Below are 20,828 nucleotides of genomic sequence, written 5' to 3' on the forward strand. Positions count from 1 at the left end.
TTTCAATTCAGTTTAGTTCACTGTCCCGCAAATGCTATAAATGTTACTGCTACTTTAGACTTTTTCCCCTCCTCCACGCACCTCGGAAGCTGTGCCAGAAACCAATACTCTGCCAACACGAGGTGCCAGAACAGCTTCAGTGCTCATTCTAATATGTTATTTATAAGCATTTTAAAACTATTAGAGGGATGAACTTGTCATAGAAGTAGAAGTTTTATTGTCATATGCACAGTGGAAAGAAACACAGCGATTTACACTGTACAATGAAATTCTTCTGTTGCTCGTTTCCCTTCACACAAAACAAGTATAAAAATTTTAATAAGATAAAAAACATAAAGATCCAAGAAATTAACAAAAAAAAATTGCAAGATAAATGTGAAACCAGAGTTGGACCTATACTTTGTGCAAGTCTGCAAACAAATGTGTATAAATTAGTGCAACAGCAGATAATAACTGTTACAGTAACAGTCAGCAGTAGTGATGGGGTGAGTGATGGGGTGGGAGAGGGGCAGCACTGCTTGTCTAATTCAGGAGTCTACTAGCCCGTGGGTATTCCCTCATTTGGAATTTTTATGATGGCACTGTCACAAGTATTCACATCCTCTCCATCTTCATAAAATCATTCACTGATCCCTTTGTGCTAATCAAAATATCCACATTCATTATTATATCTTATTCCAGCTTCTTTATTACTTTATCACCTGTATATACAGTATATTTTACCAAGAGTGCTTTTTGGTACAAAGATGTCACAGTCACGTCAAGCTTCCTCACAGTGTTTCACAGATACAGTATATGCTGTACAAGTGAGACACACTCTCTTGAGATGTCACGCAGCGTGCCCCACTGAGAGGCTTCCACCTGCTCTGAACAGCTAAACCCAAGTTTGCTTCAGCACATCGCAGCAGAGTGCACTTGTGTCAGCAAGTTTCTAGAGGAAGAGTTTCCTGTGCATTTCTTCCTTTGCACTACATTTGAATGACAATGCAATTTACAACTTAACAGTACAAAAAAATAATATAAATATATGCATGACTTTTTCCCTTCCTCTTAGCAAAATAAAGCAGATTTCCAAAAGGAGCTATTTGACAAACCCACTTACTTATCTACTCAGCATTTGAGCTCTGCTATGTTAGAAATGTAAAGAATGTTGCCTCCTCACCAGCAGGAAAAGCTGAAGTGGGCCGACTGAGCTGTGAGAGGGAAGTGTAATGGCTGAAGCAACAAGTTGAACTACTGTCATCACACCCACCCCTCTTTTTACTCTGTTTCAGTCTCTGTGTCTGTCTCCCACACTGCCTACACAGTTACACAGCGTGATCCACAACCCTTCCCTCACCCTGAAAGAGAGCGAGAGCTGTGAGAACTCAGCTATGCTCTCACCTTCCACCACCAATCTAGTTTTTAATAGCCTCACGCCACGGGCCAGCTGCTGAAACATCAAGGACAGAAGACTCTACAAAGTGTGACACAGCCGTTCACACGGCCAAGCTGTGTCACACTTTGCACACGCAGTCACGCGCATGTCTCAGAGTCAAACATACATGGAAAAGATGGAAAACACGCTAAAGAAATCCCATTAAAAAAATTACTGAACGAGAAGCGTGCACATTTGTGCTAAAAGTTCGACTTACGTGCTGCCAAAAGACTTCTCCTCCAGCTCGTGCGGCTTGAAGAACCATTTTCCAGTCCTCACAAACCCCTTATCCATCAGACATCTGCAGCGATGAGCAGAAGAGGAAGGAAAATCCGAGAAGAGAGATTAAGAAAGCCATCCGTCACACAGTTTCTCTCATCATCAACAACCAGATGATTGATTAAGTGCAACACCCGAACAGCGTCATGCACTTCAATCAAAGAATCAAGTAACAAATAACATTCTTGTGAAGCTGAAAAGAGTTTTTGAAAGTGATGTTTAGAAGGATGAGGATGGTTTCTGCATGACAGCTTCTGATTGAACCATTTTTCAGCCTAATAGGTTCACAGTTAGAATTTTAAAAACGGTAATGCATTTAACTTGAGCGTGCAAAATTTTGATTTCTTTTTTATTTCCTTTCTATCTTGAGCAATTTTACTTTGACTCTTTGCTTGTTAGAACTGTCTACTATTTTACTTATAACTATTAATGGAAATAAGTAGTTTGCAAGTGCACGGGGGAAGAAACTATAATTTTCGGCTAATCTGTTTCCCCAAAGTGATTTGCACTTTTGCACACGACTTGCCAAAAACCACTTCTTTCATCAGATCAAAAATATGATCACATCAAAGCTCAGTTCAGTCATCACGCTCTCTGTTTGGCTATCCAACCAGTTCTTTTAGAAGTTTTTTGACTTGTCTCTGTGTGCAGGTGCCAGTGAATCCCCCACTGAAATCTCTGACCCAGGTCAAAGAATTACAGAGTGATTTCAAGAAGTCCACCTCGCTCACCCAGACTCAGCTATCCAAACCTTTCAGTCTCCAGCTGAACCATCTTTGGTGCAGTCTGATCAATGCATTTTTTTCATCTGATTGTGGCTGTCCATATAAGCTCTCTCTAAGTTTTACAATAACATTAATAAAGAAAATAATAATAATAAACTTAATTTTTAAAGCACCTTTCTATAAAAGGATCCTCCTTTGTTTTAAGCTTGGACTGTGGAACCTGTAACAGTAATTGACTCTGATCTGTGGGATCTGAGGGGTGGGGGTTATGACATGCTAAGAGTTCTGAGATATAAAGTAGGGCCATGCCATGTGGTAATTTAAAAATAATCAGTGAAAATTTTAATTGGATTCTGAAGCTAATTGGAAGCTAGTGGACTGGATTCATCGGGGGTTTGTGAGTAGTCTTGCTTCCGTGTTTTGTGCCAGCTGCAGATGGGACACTGCGGCATCTTTTCAGCATGCTTACAATAACATACAATAATCTAACGAGCGTGTGGATAAGGTGTTCGGTTATCTCACTCAGAAGTATTGGTCTGATGTTTGTAATATTTCTAACCTGTACAACCTGTACTGTATCAGTCTGCAGTATCTTATCAGTACACTTTCAGCCACTTTCAGGAATATAGCGTCAGGGAGTAAACAACACAGCCCTGACGTCCTATCATCATATAATGTACATTTTTCCAGCCGACACACAGCAACATTTGCATAAATCTTTTCATTTATCTAATTTTTGGTTAGGCAAATGTCTGCAATAATATTGACAGATAATATTAACCAACCAATAAATTGGTCTGGCTCTAACCATTTTCATCCCTATTAAAAATTTAGAGGGTAAAATGAGGCCTTGCTTTTTTTTCCTTTAAATAAAGGGAGTTGTTTTGTTTTTTTTTCTTTCTCATTTGCCTCAGCTCTATCTTGGCACCACTGTATTACTCAAATTTCAATGCAACAGTAACTGCACAAAAAGTGTGCAAAAGCCCCAAAACACACTTTTAGCCTTCAGGACAAACTTCTTTTTAAAACAGCTGGCAAACTAATCACTTATGAGTGTTGCTAATGTATATTGTTTATGGTCATATTTTCTGATTCTGCCCACTGCAGTGTCTTTATTGGAACAAACCAATACATTAATCTTCAAGTAGACCAAGGGTGTGGGGATAATTTATGGTCATAAAAAACAATAAAATAACATCCATCCATTTGAGAGTGTGCTGCAATGGGCAATAAATTTATATCTATAAATCTGGTCTTTCTTTCTTAATTCATCAAAACATCTGTACTGTGACACCCAGCTCTTATTCTTGTGCTACCTTAACGATCAATACAAATGAGTTCTTGTAACATCTTAAAAAACCAGAATAGTTTGGACATTAACTTTAGAAAAAGTTTTATTTCTGTTTTTTATTCGATTAAATTCGTTTATTTTTTTTTAAAAAAAGCTCTTGTTTGCAAAAACCAAAAAAAGTTGAATAATTTTGGAGTGATAATAATCAGAATTAAAATCAGAATTATAATATCGTCAGTCTGCAACAGAGGTCAGCTTGATGTGCAGAATATGAAAGAGAAAGTGGAACTGATACCTTTAGTATTGAAACAGTGAGCTATTTAAGGAGTTAGCTTCAAGGTAATAGGAAGGTTAATTCAGCATGCCCCCTATGATGATCACTGATGCTTCACTTAATAGAGAGCAAATATGTGCTGCTTCATTTAACAGATGGCTCTGACTCAGAAAGGAGAGCTTTGGGTACTTGAGCAAGTGATTCACCACTCAGTTTATAATTCCATTAAGGTGAAGCTCATGCAGGAAAACTAACGCGGTCTGTCACTTTTGACTTAAAGTTTTGTTGTTTGGCGGTTTTTAAGAAGAAAAATCCAAAAACAGGAAGAGCAACAATCCTATTTAGCATTTAGAAGAACCATGTCACTCTATAAATGTTTAGGAAATGGGATTGTGTGAGCATGTTGTGCAGTTAATTTATCCCTATTGCTTTGTTGTTGCACTTTTGAGCTGGGTGCAAAGGTAATAAAATCTAATCTACGTGTGTGTAAAAGGCAGAGCTGGCACGTGGACTGCCGACGCCGCTGTATTAGACGTGAAGCCCTTCTGTGTAAACTCTGGTAGCATTAAGAAGAAGAAGAAGAAGAAGAAGAAACAGCCTTTATTGTCCCACAGAGGGGAAATTTGGGTGTAACAGCAGCCGCAGTTATTATAAATATAAATAAAGATATAATAATTCACACTATTAAGAAAAGAATATATATAAAATCAACAAACAATATTAACCTTAATACTACTAATAATAATAACACTATATACAATGTGCATGATGTGCCGGACTATTTACAGTATATTATATATTATCCTACATTGTGTAGGCTATTGTGGTTTTTGTTGGGAGCAGTGATGGTTATAAAGTCTTACAGCTGCTGGGAGGAAGGATCTGCGGTAACGCTCCTTTGTGCATTTAGGATGCAGCAGTCTGTCACTGAAGGAGCTCTCCAGCTCAGCAACAGTTTCATGCATGGGATGGGAGACCTTGTCCATCAGTGATGTTATTTTGGTCAGAGTCCTTCTGTCTCCCACCACCTGCACTGAGTCGAGAGGACATCCTAGGACAGAGCTGGCTTTCCTGATGAGCTTGTCTATCCTCTTCCTCTCAGCTGTAGACAAGCTGCTGCTCCAACATACTGCTGCATAGAAGATGGCTGATGCCACCACAGAGTCATAGAAGGTCTTCAGGAGTGTCCCCTGCACTCCAAAAGACCTCAGCCTTCTCAGCAGGTAGAGTCTGCTCTGACCCTTCCTGTAGAGCGCATCAGTGTTATTACACCAGCTCAGTGTGATTCAGTGTAAACAAGCAAAGGCGCCATAAAGCAGGGTCTCCGTGAACACCAATATGGTGAAATCTCTGTGTTAAACAGGACTGCCTGTTTATTTGCCTCAACAGACTCCATTTACGGGTGCCACAGTTGAGTTATGCAACAGTGCGATGTAAGATTTTTTTTCCTAATCTAAGTTGGTCATTCACATTCTGATTACAGCTCTCACTGTGCAGTGGACAAAGTGCTGATGGTTTTACCTTTCCAGCAGGTTGTGTATGGCCTTGAAAAGGAGGGTCCTGCACTCGTAGGAAAGCCCACACTCCCAAAGGCCCTCCTCAGCCACTGAAAGAAAAGGGAATAAAAACATTTGTAATTTTTCTTTTTTAATGAAAAATAGAGATGCATTGTTCAACCAGCCAAGGACCAAAATCACACAACTTCCACCATACTCGGCTCAGACCGGCCTGTCAGTCTCGCATACTGTATGCTGGTCCATTTCATGCACGTGCACAGTGGCACAGGCAAATAGTCACACGTACACTCACATTCACAGCCATACGCTAACATGCCATTAGCACGGAAGCTGCTTGTTGTGAGTGAAGACAACAATATGAAAAACAATGATAGAAGCAAACCTATTCAGACACTTAAACCAGCCTCACCTGACTGAACCTGGACGAAGACAAACTAACGCTAAAGCTACCCAGAGCTCAGAGCCAGCCACAAGCCAGCAGCCTCAGTATGAGCAATAGATCAAGGCACGTATGAAGAAAATTATGGACAGGAGTGAAAAGAGAAGAGGGTTGACATTCGGATATCTGGTGAAGTTATAAATATAATGCAAGTACTTGACATTTGCTTTGTTTTGTACTTCTGTTGCACCAGTTTTTGTTTGGTAAGGTAAAACCTGTCAGGCAAAGGTCGGTGCACAGCAACTCATTTTCAGTTAATTATCTGTTTCTCTTTCCAGCAGCCGAGCACTTTATTTTCATGAAGACAAGTTGATTTTTGTTTGTATATGCTGTCAGTTGTAGTCCTTAGGAGGAAAATCAGCATCAGCAGGTCGCACTTCGCCGAAAAAAAATCGAAAACTGGAATCAGCCACAAAAACTGCAATCGGTGCAATCTCTAATGACGACATATTACGTTACTATTATCTCAGTAAGTAACATCATTTACTGTGACAGTAAGACATCTGCACACACCACCTTGACAATAATAAACAACACATGGTTTACGCGTTAACAAAATTTTGTTTATGGATAACTCTGTCAAAACATGCTGCATGTGCTGATGAGATAATTTACACATCATATTTGAAATCAAGATGATGCCTGAGCATGTGTGTGTGTGTGTGTGTGTGTGTGTGTGTGTGTGTGTGTGCGTGTGTGTGTGTGTGTGTGAAGAGAGAGAGAGAGAAAGCTCGGCTGTACAGCTGTCACATTGGCTGCAACGACAGCCCAGTCAAACCCCATGCAGTTGTCAGCCCCTGTTAGCCCGAGAGTGAGAGTGTGCCTGTATCTATAAAGGCTGACACACATGCTTCGCTCTGCTCAGGTTTTTACATGAATAAAGAGTTTTAACTCAATACACTTTTTCCTTTCAAACGTAAGTGTCTGAAGACAAATTAAATCAAGTTTGCCTGAGCAGTTTGGGTTTGCAATATGTTGTGAACAATTCTGCTGCCTCCTGATTTCTTTACCCCCCCTTACCCAAAACCTACCCTGGCACCAACCCCCACTGCCTTCCTCCCAAAAAAAAGGAGAGAGAAACACACACACACACACACACACACACACACACACACACACACACTGACAAATGCACACACAGCGGCCAGTTAACAGTGTTTCTCTTTGTTCTTTGCCATATACCTGCAGGGCTGCTGGAAGAACTGGAGGATTGTGGGTGGGTGTTGTGTTTGCTTATAGGGTGGTGGCAAACAAACCAAGCATCACAGAAATACACAAGGAAAAAAATAAAAAAAAGGAATGAGAGACAGAAACAGAGGCAGATCGCCGGGGGGATGGGTGGCACAACCCCCAGAAGAGGTTTCCTCTTTCTCCTCTGTCTCCTTTTTATCTCCTCCCTGATTTTTTTTTTTTTTTGGTCATGTATTCCTTTCTCCATTTCTGTTGCTTTGTTGATATTTCCCTCCTATTTTTTTTTCCCTTCTTCTTCTTCATACCAGAGTGAATGAAATTTCCTTACTCGCCAGAATTACCCTGTAACCATGGAAACGCTGGCGGTGAGAACATGGCGCCCTGGCATTCAATTTCAACACTGGTCCCTCCCACCCCTCACCCCTCCTCCTCCTCCTCCTGCTTCTCCTCCTTTTCTCTGTTCTATTGCTTCCAACACCCCCCCACCCCCTCCATCCCTTCCGCCCTCCCACCCACCCACCCACCCCTCATTTACTCCTGCTTCAGGGCTCAGACAGGAAGCTCGCTCATGCCAGCTCCTCTACAGAGGAGAGAGATAGAGCGAGCACCATGAGCAGAATGCCAAGTCTCCACAAAATCCAGCTCATTAGCTCTCACTGTCTCTATATCTCCCTCTCTCTCCCCTGCTATTAAAAATCACACCTTTTTTTCCCTTTCCAAACTCTGCCAGCCCTCTACAACCCATCTTCATTTACTCTCCTCATGACCAGCTCCATAACATGCTCCTGACCCCTATTACTCCAAAACTATGTCACTGACTCCCCAGCCTCACAGTTTCCAGAACTTCCACCCAAAAGTCAACAAACTGAGCCACACGTCCCCTGAGGAGACTTGAAGGAAACATTGCCACATTTGCTCCCCTAACGCATGTAATTTTTCAGCTAATAAAAGAGAAGGTACAACGCATATGGCAAATCCCAACAGCAGTACCAGCGTATGCTTTAGATGCTGGAAAACGCGCAATTCACATCGGACGCTCACGTTTATAGTGTAGTTGTCATAGAGCCAGCTCACTGCGCCATATCGTCACGAGGTGTGACAAATCACTGTTGCGGGGAAACAAGGTCACAAGCACGTGCACACGCTATCAGTATAAATATGGGCAAACAGTGTGAAATAAAACTAGAAGTGATATCTTAAAGGGGATGAAGAAAATACCATGAAACTGTCATTTCACCAACAGTCAGCCAGAGACCAGCACTATGTTTCCACTTTTAACTGCCTGTTCATTAGAGGAGAAACATGGAAGGCCCAATGAAGAAGCACACTGTCAACACTAAATGCACAGCTAAGTGCAATACGGCTTTACGGCATCATGATCAATCATTCATCCCATCCTGAGCTACGGGGAACTGCATCACGCCTGAAAGATTTTAAAGGAGCTGGATGCAATCGACCTTGGTCTCCATTAGATTAAACTGACTCATCGGTTTTTGTTTTACTAAGTTTGACTAATTAGCACTCGGTTTTTAAGGAAGCAGATCCAATTAAAGGCTATTTTCACATGGATTTACATCTTACACTCACTCCTAATTTACATTGAAACAGAAAAAAATGGGGAGAAACAAGTGGAACATGTTCATTCCCTCTAAGTAAACAGTAATCATTGAATCTTTTATTTTATATGTTTTATAGTGAAAATGAAGCACAAAATAATACTTATATGATATAATTAGTCCAAGCCCACAGTGAAATTAATATAGCCCCTGATGTATCTGGTAACCTTTCTCTGAGATGTATCCATTTCACAATTTTATTGAGTTCACTCAAAGTAAAAAAATCCAAAAATAAAATGCCAAGTTAATTAAAAAAAATTAATTAAATCATGTGTTACCAGTAAGCATAATATAATTAAGTTGTTCTAATAATTCTTTTTTTTTTTCAGTGTACAATTTGGAAACATAAACACTTAAATTCAAATTGTGGGCAACCATATGCTACAATTTAACAATGTTCCCTAAACACTTTGCAGGCAAACATCGTTAGATGTCAGAGCAGAACAGAAACAGCTCAAATATAAGAAGTGCTCATTGAAAGAAATTCAAACTTGACACCACAGTTCATCTGATCCCTAGCAACAGACTCGCCAAGTGTGAAGTAGGAAAGTGAAGCGCACGCAGACGAACAGAGATTCCTTCATTCATTAGTGAGATAAGAGTTGAGAAAAGGGAGAAAATTCTAACATCTGATAAGCTGGAAGAGAAAGACAACAATAAAAATCATGGGAAAAATTAAGCAATTAGCAAAGCAGCTGCTATTAATCATGCCAATCAGCCTGTCAATTGCACAACCAACAGTTGTAGCTCTGAGATCTTTATGAGCATGTACATGTGGCTGTAATGTAAGTGCAAGTATTGAGTCCTAAAAGCGCCTTTGTGTACATGCGTGTGCAGTGAGGTAACATCCTCCCAAATGCATATTTATTTCATGCCGTCTCCCCACCCTCAGTCCTTGTGCCACAATGCTCTTAACTGCTGCACCACGTCAAACACAAACAAGCAGTGATGGAACTGGGTCGCCACTACCACCCTCTATACTTCTCTCTCTCTATTTCTCTATTCCACCCTCTGCATCTAACCCCAGCTTTCCACCTCCATCTGTCTATCCCTCTCTCTTTTCTCTGTGTGCTCCTTCTCTCTCTCTTGTACTCTCTTTTCCCATTTTTTTTTTCCTTAGCTCCTCTGACTGTGTTGCTCTCACACCACTAGAGGGACTGACCACTCGCTATAACTCTGAGCTAATAAACACAAAGATGGTATTGATCTGAGAAGGAGAGAGACGGTGGAGGTCTAGCAGTGACATCACACTGCCTTTCAAGCAATGACATCACGCTGCCTTTCGCGCGGTGACCCTTTTCGACACATTAAGAAGTAACAGATTACTGTAATCACATTACATTAAGGTGTTAACTGGCAATTATGTGACAATGCATCTCAGACGATGTTGCAGGGTAATGCAAAAGCAATGTAATGAGAAGTGTGACAAATGCCTTCCTACAGCTGAAGTATTAATTAAAAGTATGAAAAAAATGAGGTGTAATATATCACTTTTTTTAAAACATTGCTCTTTCTCTCCCTCTTGCTCTCTCTTGTTTGTTCATTTGTTTTGGATCAATAGCACCAGCAGTTCTGCTGTCCAGTGGTGTCTGTGCTGCACGCACACTATGAGCTCTCGCTGGGCAGTGTGCATGTGTATGTGTGCAATTTCACACAAACCCCACTGCCACTTTACTAATTAGCTGGCCCACTGCATGTCTGAGCAGAGGTTGGTCTCTGTTTACTCTGTGTGTATGTGTGCAAGCATCTATGTGTACGAGTCTGTAATACTTGGGTATGCATGGCAACACAGTGTGTGTTTTCATTAATATGAAAGAAAGAAACATTACAAGGCTGCACAGATGGGGAGAAAGTGAAACAGAAGAAGAAGTGGCACAGAGGGAAAAGGGGATGAAGATGATAACGACGTGTCTCCGGAGAGGAAGACAAATCTACAAATGTTGGGTTTGTGAAAGGGGAGTTATAATAATTATCCAAAAATTCACTTATAACTAAATGTGGCAATATTTACTGAGTTTCTTTAATCACTGAGTAAAAATATGCAGCTTTATTTGTTTTATCTTTTTTAACTACTTTAAACATTTTTATTAACAGAAATTATTTGAACTTTAATTGAGCTTCATCCACTCAGCGGCCACTTCATTAGATACAACTTTATTAGGTTCAACTGCTTGTTAATGTAAATATTTAATTAGCCAATTACATGGCCACAACTCAGCACATTTAGGCATATAGACACGGTCAAGATGTCCCGCTAAAGTTCAAACTGAGCTTTAGAACGGAGAAGAAAAGTGATTTAAGTTGAATGTGGCCTGGTTGTTTGTGCCAGACTGGCTGGTCTGAGTATTTCAGAAATTGCTGATCTACTGGGATTTTCCCACACAACCATCTCTAGGGTTTACAGAGAATGGTCCAAAAATGAAGAAATATCCAGTGGGTGGCAGTTCTCTGGACAAAAATGCCTTGTCGATGCCAGAGGTCAGAGGTCAGAGGAGAATGACCAGACTGCTTTGAACTGATAGTAAGGCAGCAGTAACTGAAATATCCACTCGCTACAGCCAAAGGTATGTAGAAGAAGCAGCAAAAGACCACACCGGGTACCACTCTTGTCATGACACTGAGGCTACAATTCACATGGGTTCACCAAAATTGGACAACATCCTCTGATGGCTCCTTCAACAGGATAATGTGCCATGCCACCATGCTCAAATTACATCAGATCAAAAATAAAGACCAAAAATAAATGACTGTGATTACTGATAGTTGCATACGGCTGTAATCTCAACACAGACAACGTACACACTCTGTATTTAAATATGCTGATGTCATGAAATGCTCACACTACAGTTTATAACAATACCTGACAGTCAAACACAAGTATAAGTGGCTTATAAACACTTATGCTTCATGAGGTCTTAAGATGTCAGGCAAGAAAATGAAAAGGCTGTGAAAGCAGCCCATTCCAACATGCCTGCAGTGAGCTTTGGGATCAGCACAAACAGAAGATCCAATTCTTTTTTATTCATATATTGATTGGCACATTTAATTTGTGACACTATCCTTTTGCAATTTATTTTTCTTTACATTTCCTGAGTCAACTGCGCTCTCCGCACAAAGCTAATAACGTGATTTTGTGATATGATGCAGCAAACTCCTATCTGTTATATTTCTTATTTAACACTCACACAGACATCATAAAAATAAAAACAGTGTGCAGGGAGAAGCCAGATGCCCACAGGGGATTACTAACAGCTCTTTCCAGTACAGTAATAGCAGTTCACTGTTTTTTTTGTTTTTTTTTTGCTAGCTGGCAATACGGCACTACTGTAGCATGAGGCTGAGTTTATGCAGCTTATACCCCAAGTAAAGTCAAAGAAACAAAGGAGAATGTTCCCCTCTTTTTCCTCTTTAATACAAAGAAAGAAAAGGGTATGCATACAGTTACACAGTTAACACAACAAATTAAGTACTTCTTGTGATATCCATTAAACCCCTAAAAAGTCACCTTTTCACTAAATGTACATATTTAGAATTTCAGTGAAAATAACCATTCGTGCCTCCTTGAGTAAGCACACATTTCGCTCCCAGTCTCACCCCCGAGATGCTTGCCTGCAGCCAGCCCCGCCAACCCAATCATTCGCGAGCACCACTCACTCACAAGTTCTCCTGGTGTGTTAAAGTACTGGTCCACATTGCCAGAACGTGTCTTTACTTAAGCAGAGGGTGAAAAACGCAGTTCTTAATTTGTCAGTTAGGAGTTTCTCTCTCTATTTTATTTATGAAACGTTTTAGATTAGCTTTAAGCCCTAATGAAGCACAAAACACTTATCTGGATTACAATGAGAGAAAATCTAGATGCTGTCAAAAACAACCCAGCTGGTAAAAATAGATTTAATCCTGGATGTGGAGGAAAAAAGCAGGAAGAGCTTCCTGACCTATCAGCACGCCTAGATTTACTGATCATTTTACATGTTGGATGCGGTCCTCAGTTTTAATATTTGAAAGCTTCCAAACCCCTACAGCTCACATTATTTTCACAATTTTGAAGCAAGTACCTGTTCCTGCCATAGCTGATAATAAATACTGTATTGAAAACTTAGCTTGTTTGTCTTCAGACACACTGTAAATGTCTAAGGAGTGATTAGCATTGCTAATTCTTGAATAATTAAAACATCAAAGGGGCTTTTTTGTTTTTCTGCAGATTTCTGTTTTGTTTTACATGGTCAATTTTTCCTCTGCATGACTTTGACACAGTGTGGCTGTCTTATGCAACAGTAGCTAGTTCTTTTCTTCGGCCTACTCCTTCAGGTTGGAGGTGTGCAAATCTGTTAAAATTAGCTGTGGAAAGTACAATTTAGATAGAAAGAAAGCCAGTGTTTTGTGTTTCCATGATAAGCTATTGCCCAATTTTCTTCATCGTTTTCAATAAGCTGGATGATGTGAATGATACAGGAATAAGATAAGACAAAATCAGTTAAACAAGTAGCTTCTGACATTAGTGGCACAAAGGCTCGGCATTAGATGGTAATACTCAGATCCACGCTTTAAAGTAAGTTTTATGCATGCAATGATTAAAAAAAAAAAGGTATTATATGCACAGTCACAAGCTTCATATCTAGCAGAGGCTGCTTAGATGTGTGGTCACAAACACAACAGCGAGTTTTGAAATTAAACAAAACTTCATCTCTGTGCTTGCTGCTTGTTCCCAGTGTGTTCATCTGCCTATGCTCACACTGTAACATTTAATTTTGTGTCAATACAAACAACAACAACAAAAAATAAAACACACTCTCATGCTCTAGTGACACCGTTCCCTTAAACCCGTCACTGACACCTGTCACCTCAACACACCAGATCAGATCTCTGAACACACTACTGGCAATGCAGGATTCAAAGAGTAGTAAACAGGAAACGTTGCAGGCTTTTGCATTTTACAGCTTACAAATTTTTACAACCTTTAAACTGCTGGCACAATGACTTCTTTTTTCCTTATTTCAGCCTGAACAGTTTAGATTTACAACTTCCAGTTAAAAGCCTTGATTGTCGACAGTGCGCTTATCACATCTGCAAAATCGTATTTCTACAAGTACTTATTGTTTCTCAGGAATGTTCAGGTAAAAATGAATTTTAATATATTGCATGACATGAAAAGAAACATGTTGGCATATACAAATTCACAGGAAAAATGCACATATGGAGGGCACTGAGACCCAGAAGGTTCAGAGAGAACACGAAGGGCTGCAGTGACAGCGAGGAAAAGGAGGAGGCTCTGAGAGAGTGAGGGGATGAGGGGGAAATCTGGAATCAATTAGGTGACTGAGCTGGAGTTGCTTGCATAGTTGTGGCGGTGAGTCAGGCGGAGGGGAAAGAAAAGGGACCGGGGTGTGAGTGTTGTGCCATGAGTGAATGTATCTATGTAAACACAACCTTGCAAAAGTAAGTGCAGTATCTGCCTGCCTGTCTAACTCTCCATGTGAGTCTTTTCCCTGTGTTATTGGTTTGGTTCCTCTCCTTGCCCCAACAGCATCTTTTTGACCAGTAAAATCAAGCTGCAGTAAAGCCCCACCTCTGCTGAGCTCTCCTGAGCTAAGGTCAAAGTGGGTCGTTAGAACGGATGGCTGGCACAGACCCAGGCCGTGTCAACAGAGCAGCTCTCGCTATTCCCTTACACAACTTCCCCTCGTTACTTCTGGGCGCACAAAATTCACACAGTGTATTCTCTCACTGGCTCTGACGCTGGGGGAATTTGACTTGAAGAAGGGGGAAAAAAAGCACAAATAGTGTGAACTTTTTCAGAACATGTAAAAAAAAAAAAAAGGAGAAGTAGAAGAAGAAGAAGAAGAAGCGGCTTGTGTAGCCGAGGTTTGCTGAACAAATGCGAATATGCAAACATATGCAGAGAATATGCAACGTCACGACCTCAACTGAGGTTTACTCACATGACTTCAGTTATTATTCAGCTATTACAGAGCATTTTGTTCTGTTGCCACCTATGGCCTACTGTAAACCCTCTGAAACCCAGCCACTGATTTTACTGATGTAAAATAAATAAATCTTTCTAAAGAGATCTTTACAAACCTTGAATCAAGAAATTAATGTCATCCTTTTTTGTTTATTTGTTGGTTTTTCATTTTTTGGACTTTGGAGGAAAGCACTGCAAAATTCTAACAGTGGATCTTAGAGCTTACAGATATCACACTTGAATGGAAGCAAAGGTTACAGTAGAATATGTATATCTAAAAACATGCATTTTCTACCATACTAAACTAAATGAAACTATATCCTTACAAATCATACATACTATTAACAGTTTTTTTTCTATTTTCTTTATATCTTCTGTCAGTAAAAGCAAAATAAATGAAAAAAATGCAGAAGCGCTATTTAAATTGATCAAAAAGAGCCTAAGCAGGAGATTGATAGGTTGTTTGAACTTGGAGTATGATATGTATTACAGTATTAATATTTTCAAAATGTTACAAAGCTACAGTTCAGTGTCTGGGCTGTTGGGATATGAAGTGCTTGTGTACATTAGGTCAGGAACAGATGCAATGTTACAACTGTGGACTGAAGAGGGCTCAGAGCCTGGAGCACCTCTGCTGGCAAGCAAAAGGCATATTGATGAGAAGCAGGAAAGTTCAGAGTGGAGAAAGTAAGAAGTGAAAGCACAAAATGTGAGGGTTACTGTATGTATGTTTGTTTGTTTGAAGGTTAAAAGTAGATAGGCAAGACAGTGCGAGTGAAAATTCTCTGAGAAGTCAGCCTCTCTGTGAGCAGTGCATTTTATATACTCAATCGAGGGCATGTTGGAAATAAGAAAGCAAAAAAATATTAACAAAAAAAACAAAGAACATCTATAAATCCACAAACTGCAACACTGCGCTAACACTGAAAGACGCCAGCTGCTGCGACTCAGATTTTCTCATCAAGTCAACGAAACAGACGCCACACATCACTCACTCAAAGTTAACCGGCGATCGGCTTCTTCTGCATGTTTCTACATTTGTCGGCTTTTTTGACTTTTCTTTTCATTTATTTTTAATTCAGTAAACAAATGCCGCAAATACTGTAAGCTTCTCGATTCATTTTTCATCTCACCAGTCAGCCCGGCACTAATTTGACGTGATGCCGTGTGTGATTCCGCAGCTTTTAATCGGGAAGAGCTTGTCGACAGCATAATTTATAATTTACAAGATATTTACTGTATTAATGTGGAGTCAATGGTGCAATCAGAGTGACTGAAGAGGACTAAGCCTTGGCTATTATGTCAACATCAAGAACAAAATAAGATTTACTGTAGTCTCTAATATAACCCGCTATAAAAATCATGGGTGTAAATGTGTTTAGAGGTTCAGTGCATGTGTCGATGTAGAGGACAGAGGATCAGGGGAAAGGCAGAAACACAGGCAAGAAATAGGCTGAAAATTTTGTAGAAAAGATATGGCAAGTCAAGGTAAGGATTGGGGGGGGGGGGGGGGGGGGGGCTCAGTGTGATGCTGAAAATGAAAAAGAAGTGTGTTTGTGCCTGTGTGTGCACCCACTGGCCTCCTGCCAGCCCTGACAATCAAAAAAAGAGCCAAGTGTGCAGAGAAAAGCCAACAGATTTATCCCACACTCTTATGTAATTTGACAGTCACTTAGTTCTCCAACTCAGCACAACACACACACACACACAAAGCAACGCCACACACAAATCTTTTGATGTCTGGGATGCAGTGGATGGATGGATAGCTGGATGGATGGATGCTAAGCACTAACTGCCAAGTGTTCTCCCATAAGTCAGTGGGAAATATATAAATGAATGAATGGGACATGGTGTCTGAACTATTTTGCACACACTGCAGTGAAAACACATTTTGTCTCCATGGACACACATAATTACAATTAGCCTGTTGGATTTTAGCACAGAATTAAAAGCAAAAAAAGAAAAGAAAAGAAAGTAATTGAATTGAAATGAAAATGAATCCCAATAAAAATCGGCAAGCATCAGTGTCTCTGCTGAACCACATTAACCGGCTATTAATCAAGACAGATAAAAGCCTGTTTCCTCAAATGGCTGGATTATTCCTGTATCAATTTAAACCTTATAATCATTCATCTACAATTCACTAAACCTGAATGTTTACCATCACTGGCCTGTTTGATTTATCATTTTTAGATTATGTCTCGTGGATTCCTTTAGATATCCTCTGCATAAAGAGCGACATACTTTCTCGGAGAACTGTGTATTCAAATGAAAGGTGTTTGTATATGTAGCTCACTATGAAGTCTTTGCTCAGGGATAATTATTAACCAAGCATATTATTACACTAATGTGTATTCCCTTCACAATTTCAAGTTTATGGACTTCAAACTGCAGCATGAATAAACTGCCAATCATCTCATCCAGAATGTGCTTCAGTATGCTTGCTGTCTAATGCATCCGCTAAGAATTAATCCTATTTGGCTGAACACACAGGAAGCAATACTAACTCTTCATGTAAGCCTGCATAGCTGAATGTCGTGATGATGCCTTGTATTTACAGTTTGCTCTTTATTTAAGCAGATGCTGATGAGCTACTGCAGCGATGGGCTGTGTGACGGCATCATTTACACCTGGATTTATGCATGTTAGCTTTAACTAAAAACAAGTAACCTTCAGACTGGTGGTGAAGTCAGATATACAGTTCCAAAAAAAAAAAAAAAAAAAAAAGCTTAAATTAAATACTGACAGGAGAAGTGGACTGGACAGAGTATTAAAGGGGCCACTTATGATGTTCAGCCTTCAAAGAATTATGACCTTCCTTTGCGATTGCTCTCAGTTTTACAAAGCTATTGCTATACAAAGCTGCAGGGGGTTTGTGTTCATTGCTTGGTGTGAAGTGGTTGTAGATGTTGGATTGTCAGGTTCTGAAGGTTACAAAGACAGTCAGATATATCCCCTACGACACCATGTCAGAGTGAGAGTACTATACTGGCACTCCAATGAATAAATACATAAAAAATAAGTTTAAGTTTTAAAAGATGATTATTATTATTATTGCATTTTTTTATAAGTGTGTTTATATGGCTCTATATGTGTACATATATATTTTTTTCTCTTCTTTCATTATTCATTTTTTCCTGATTTCCATATTTTTACTATTATTGACCATCGCTGATATTATATTACTGTTGTTAACAGATATTGTCATCATTGTTATTCTTACTACTATACTCATATAATAGACTAAGTGCACAGCTATTTTTTGGTTCTAGTTACTGATTCTCATGGTTTACTCCTTCAGCACAACCAGGTCCACAAGTCTCTAAGTCCCTAAAAAACTGGCCCCCTCCTCGGGGTCTGGGAGTGGTTTTTTTATGGGGGCTAAATCCTCAAAAACACCAGAGATGGAACATTTTTTGAAAGGTCTTTGAAAGTGGTTTGGTTTTTGCCTGTGCAAAACTCCACCCTCTACCACCCACCTCGACCAGCTGCCACTGTTGTTGAGCTCCCCTCATTTATCTGTTGAGGTTATTAATTGAGGCGTTGATGGGATGTTTTGGAAAAGAGGCAACGTAAAAGTTGGGGCGGCTCAAATACAGACAAACATAGGGGATTACTAGTCTCCACACCTCTTCTACATTTTATTATACTTAAATAAGTTACTTCTTCTTCTAACTAATCGTTTTGACAGCGAACCATGCCTGTGCTTGCTCATACTTGTTTTAATCCATGCAATTAGGAGAACGTGAATTCTGGGCTCACCACTGTTACAGGTTATGGTGTAGCCACACAGCCTGTTCACACCGTATCAGGGAAAAAAGATATTGGCAAACGATCAAAACCAATTTGTTTGATGTCCATGGTTTCAGAGCAAGTGTTTATGAAGAGGGACACTGGAGAGCGACTGCAGCTGAAGGGGTATTTGTTTGTTGTCAGTAATGCCATTTCAAGTACACGAGGTCTGATATTTTGAGAGCTGCTCAGGTAGAGAAAAGCACTGCCTTTTGATGCCCATTCATTCAGGTATACCTGCAGATTGTCAAAGTAATGTGTCAAGTGTCGAGCAGCTAGTTGTGCTGGGACTTGTATGAGTCAAGTAGCACTACAGTAAAAGAAAACAGTTTATCTTTTTTATTTTTCATGATGGCTGAGGATTAAATAGAAGTAGATTTTGACTAATCTAGATATAGTATCGTGCAGGCAAGTGTTCATTTATAATGACTTAGTCTGGTGTAAAGAAAATAAAGTGTGACAAGCATTTTAACTGATGCCTATTAAAATGAAACACTGGCAGATTAAAATATAAGAGCGTTTAATCTTTAGCACTTGCCAGAGTGGAGAAGCTACCAATGTAAAATGGACCATTTCTGTGTGTTGACCCTCAAGTTAAGCCACAGACACTTGAGCACCTCATTAGAAGTGAATGGGCCTCGAGGTGGGAGGCAGGGTAGCTATGGAGAGGCTTAGCAGGCCTCCACAGAGTTTCCTAACTGCCACTAGAGGGGAGACAAGAGAGAGATGGTGTGAGAGAGACAGAGACGAAAGCGCTTGCTCTCGCTTCCTCTCAAGGATGCAGGAGAAATGGACTGCTCTCCTCCCTTTCCAGGCAGCTCATTCGTGGCAGTGTCTGGGGTATTTACGTTGGTCCCTTGTCAGGTCCACAAAGTTCTAAGAACTTATGAAGAAACATTTCAGTGAAGTATTTTAAAGTACTCTCAGAGATCAATAGTTACATAGTCAAAACAGCCCATCAGCAAATATGCTTGGTCTCTGATATCATCGTGCCACTATTCATCATACTGAATTAAACATCTCAGAGGAGCTACACATGGGCTGTAGGGACAGAGATGTTCAAATGGGAGCCATCAGTTTACTCTAATGAGCATCGGATACAGAGGAGTCTTTATTCAATTTTAACCATTTTTTTCTTCTTTGCTGGCCGCTGAGACGCCACTACCTATCAGTTATCTTGAGGACAAAGACTTCTTTATGTTAGAGATTATTAATCATATATTGCAAAAAGTGATTAAGCATCTACTAGAGCTATGCATTGTGTCAACATTGAATCAAGATTGTTTTCAAAGTAGATGTGGTTAATTTCCATGTAGACACATGAGCTTCCTGAGTAAGGTGGTGCAAACCAAAGGTGCTCTGTAATGCTACCATCACACTAGGGAACATGGTGGTTGCAGACAGATCAAAATTACTGCAACCATGTGTAATGAGCTTGTGATCTTGTCACCTTTGAAATGGTTGCTTCAAAGACGGGGACCAAGTCTGCAACTACTCACAGTCAGCCGCCCTTTTTAAGCTGATTTTGGTGATTCAAGATGGCAATAAAAAGGCAATAAGATGGAATCAGTCTGCCATCAATTTGTGAATGAATGGGCTCAAGCTGGCAATTACATGTTTACTGTTTTTTGATAATATGGTAATTAACTGTGATAAACTGGGGGAAATTGTAAATCTGTTGCTGTCTACAAACACAGAAATTCACATTAAATATTTACATTCAGAGTTCACCCAGAACCTCAAAAATTTTAAATAGAAATTCAGAAATTCCCTAACAAATAGTGACGTAGTTGCTGCAGGATGGCAATTTAACTGCAAAACAATGTAGGCGCTCAGCAACCTTACTTTTTTAATCATAATATAAGCAGAATACAACCAGTTGGCAACCAGTTGAGTTGAGCCCCGTACTGTAAAGAGTTGTGCTCATCGGCACAGACTGACTCAGATTGATTGCAACATGTTAGCAATCTGTCTCAGTTTATAAATTTGATGGAAATCATTTGAAAACCTTCACAAACCTTGTCTGAGAGTGACTGCGATCAGTCCAAGTCGGACCATGACTGTTTGGAGACAAGTTGCCTCCCACCATGCAACCTGTGCATTCACCTTACAATCGAAAGTTGGTCGCTGCAACTAGTTGCAATCGGTTGTTCAATGTGAAAAAAATTCACTGCAATCACCAGACAACTACCAATTCTTCCTAGGTTGCCATCCTACTTAGCATCAGGAACTAGTGCTATTATGGCTTATTTTAAGAGCACTGAATTGACCTAAACAGTGATGCTTCAGATGGTAGTGGAGATGATGTATTTTTGCATCATATGT

At 40.0% G+C, this 20,828-nt stretch overlaps 1 protein-coding gene across 1 annotated transcript in view; it reads right to left on the reverse strand.

The window, feature by feature from the left end:
• Positions 1-20,828, reverse strand: part of LOC115789575 (mediator of RNA polymerase II transcription subunit 13-like) — an 83,701-nt gene that overhangs the window by 25,042 nt on the left and 37,831 nt on the right. The window contains 2 exon segments of the mRNA XM_030743052.1: positions 1,635-1,718; positions 5,508-5,592. Coding sequence (XP_030598912.1) covers positions 1,635-1,718; positions 5,508-5,592 — 169 coding nt within the window.

Source organism: Archocentrus centrarchus, chromosome 12, assembly GCF_007364275.1.
Source record: "Archocentrus centrarchus isolate MPI-CPG fArcCen1 chromosome 12, fArcCen1, whole genome shotgun sequence".
Taxonomy (NCBI): domain Eukaryota; kingdom Metazoa; phylum Chordata; class Actinopteri; order Cichliformes; family Cichlidae; genus Archocentrus; species Archocentrus centrarchus.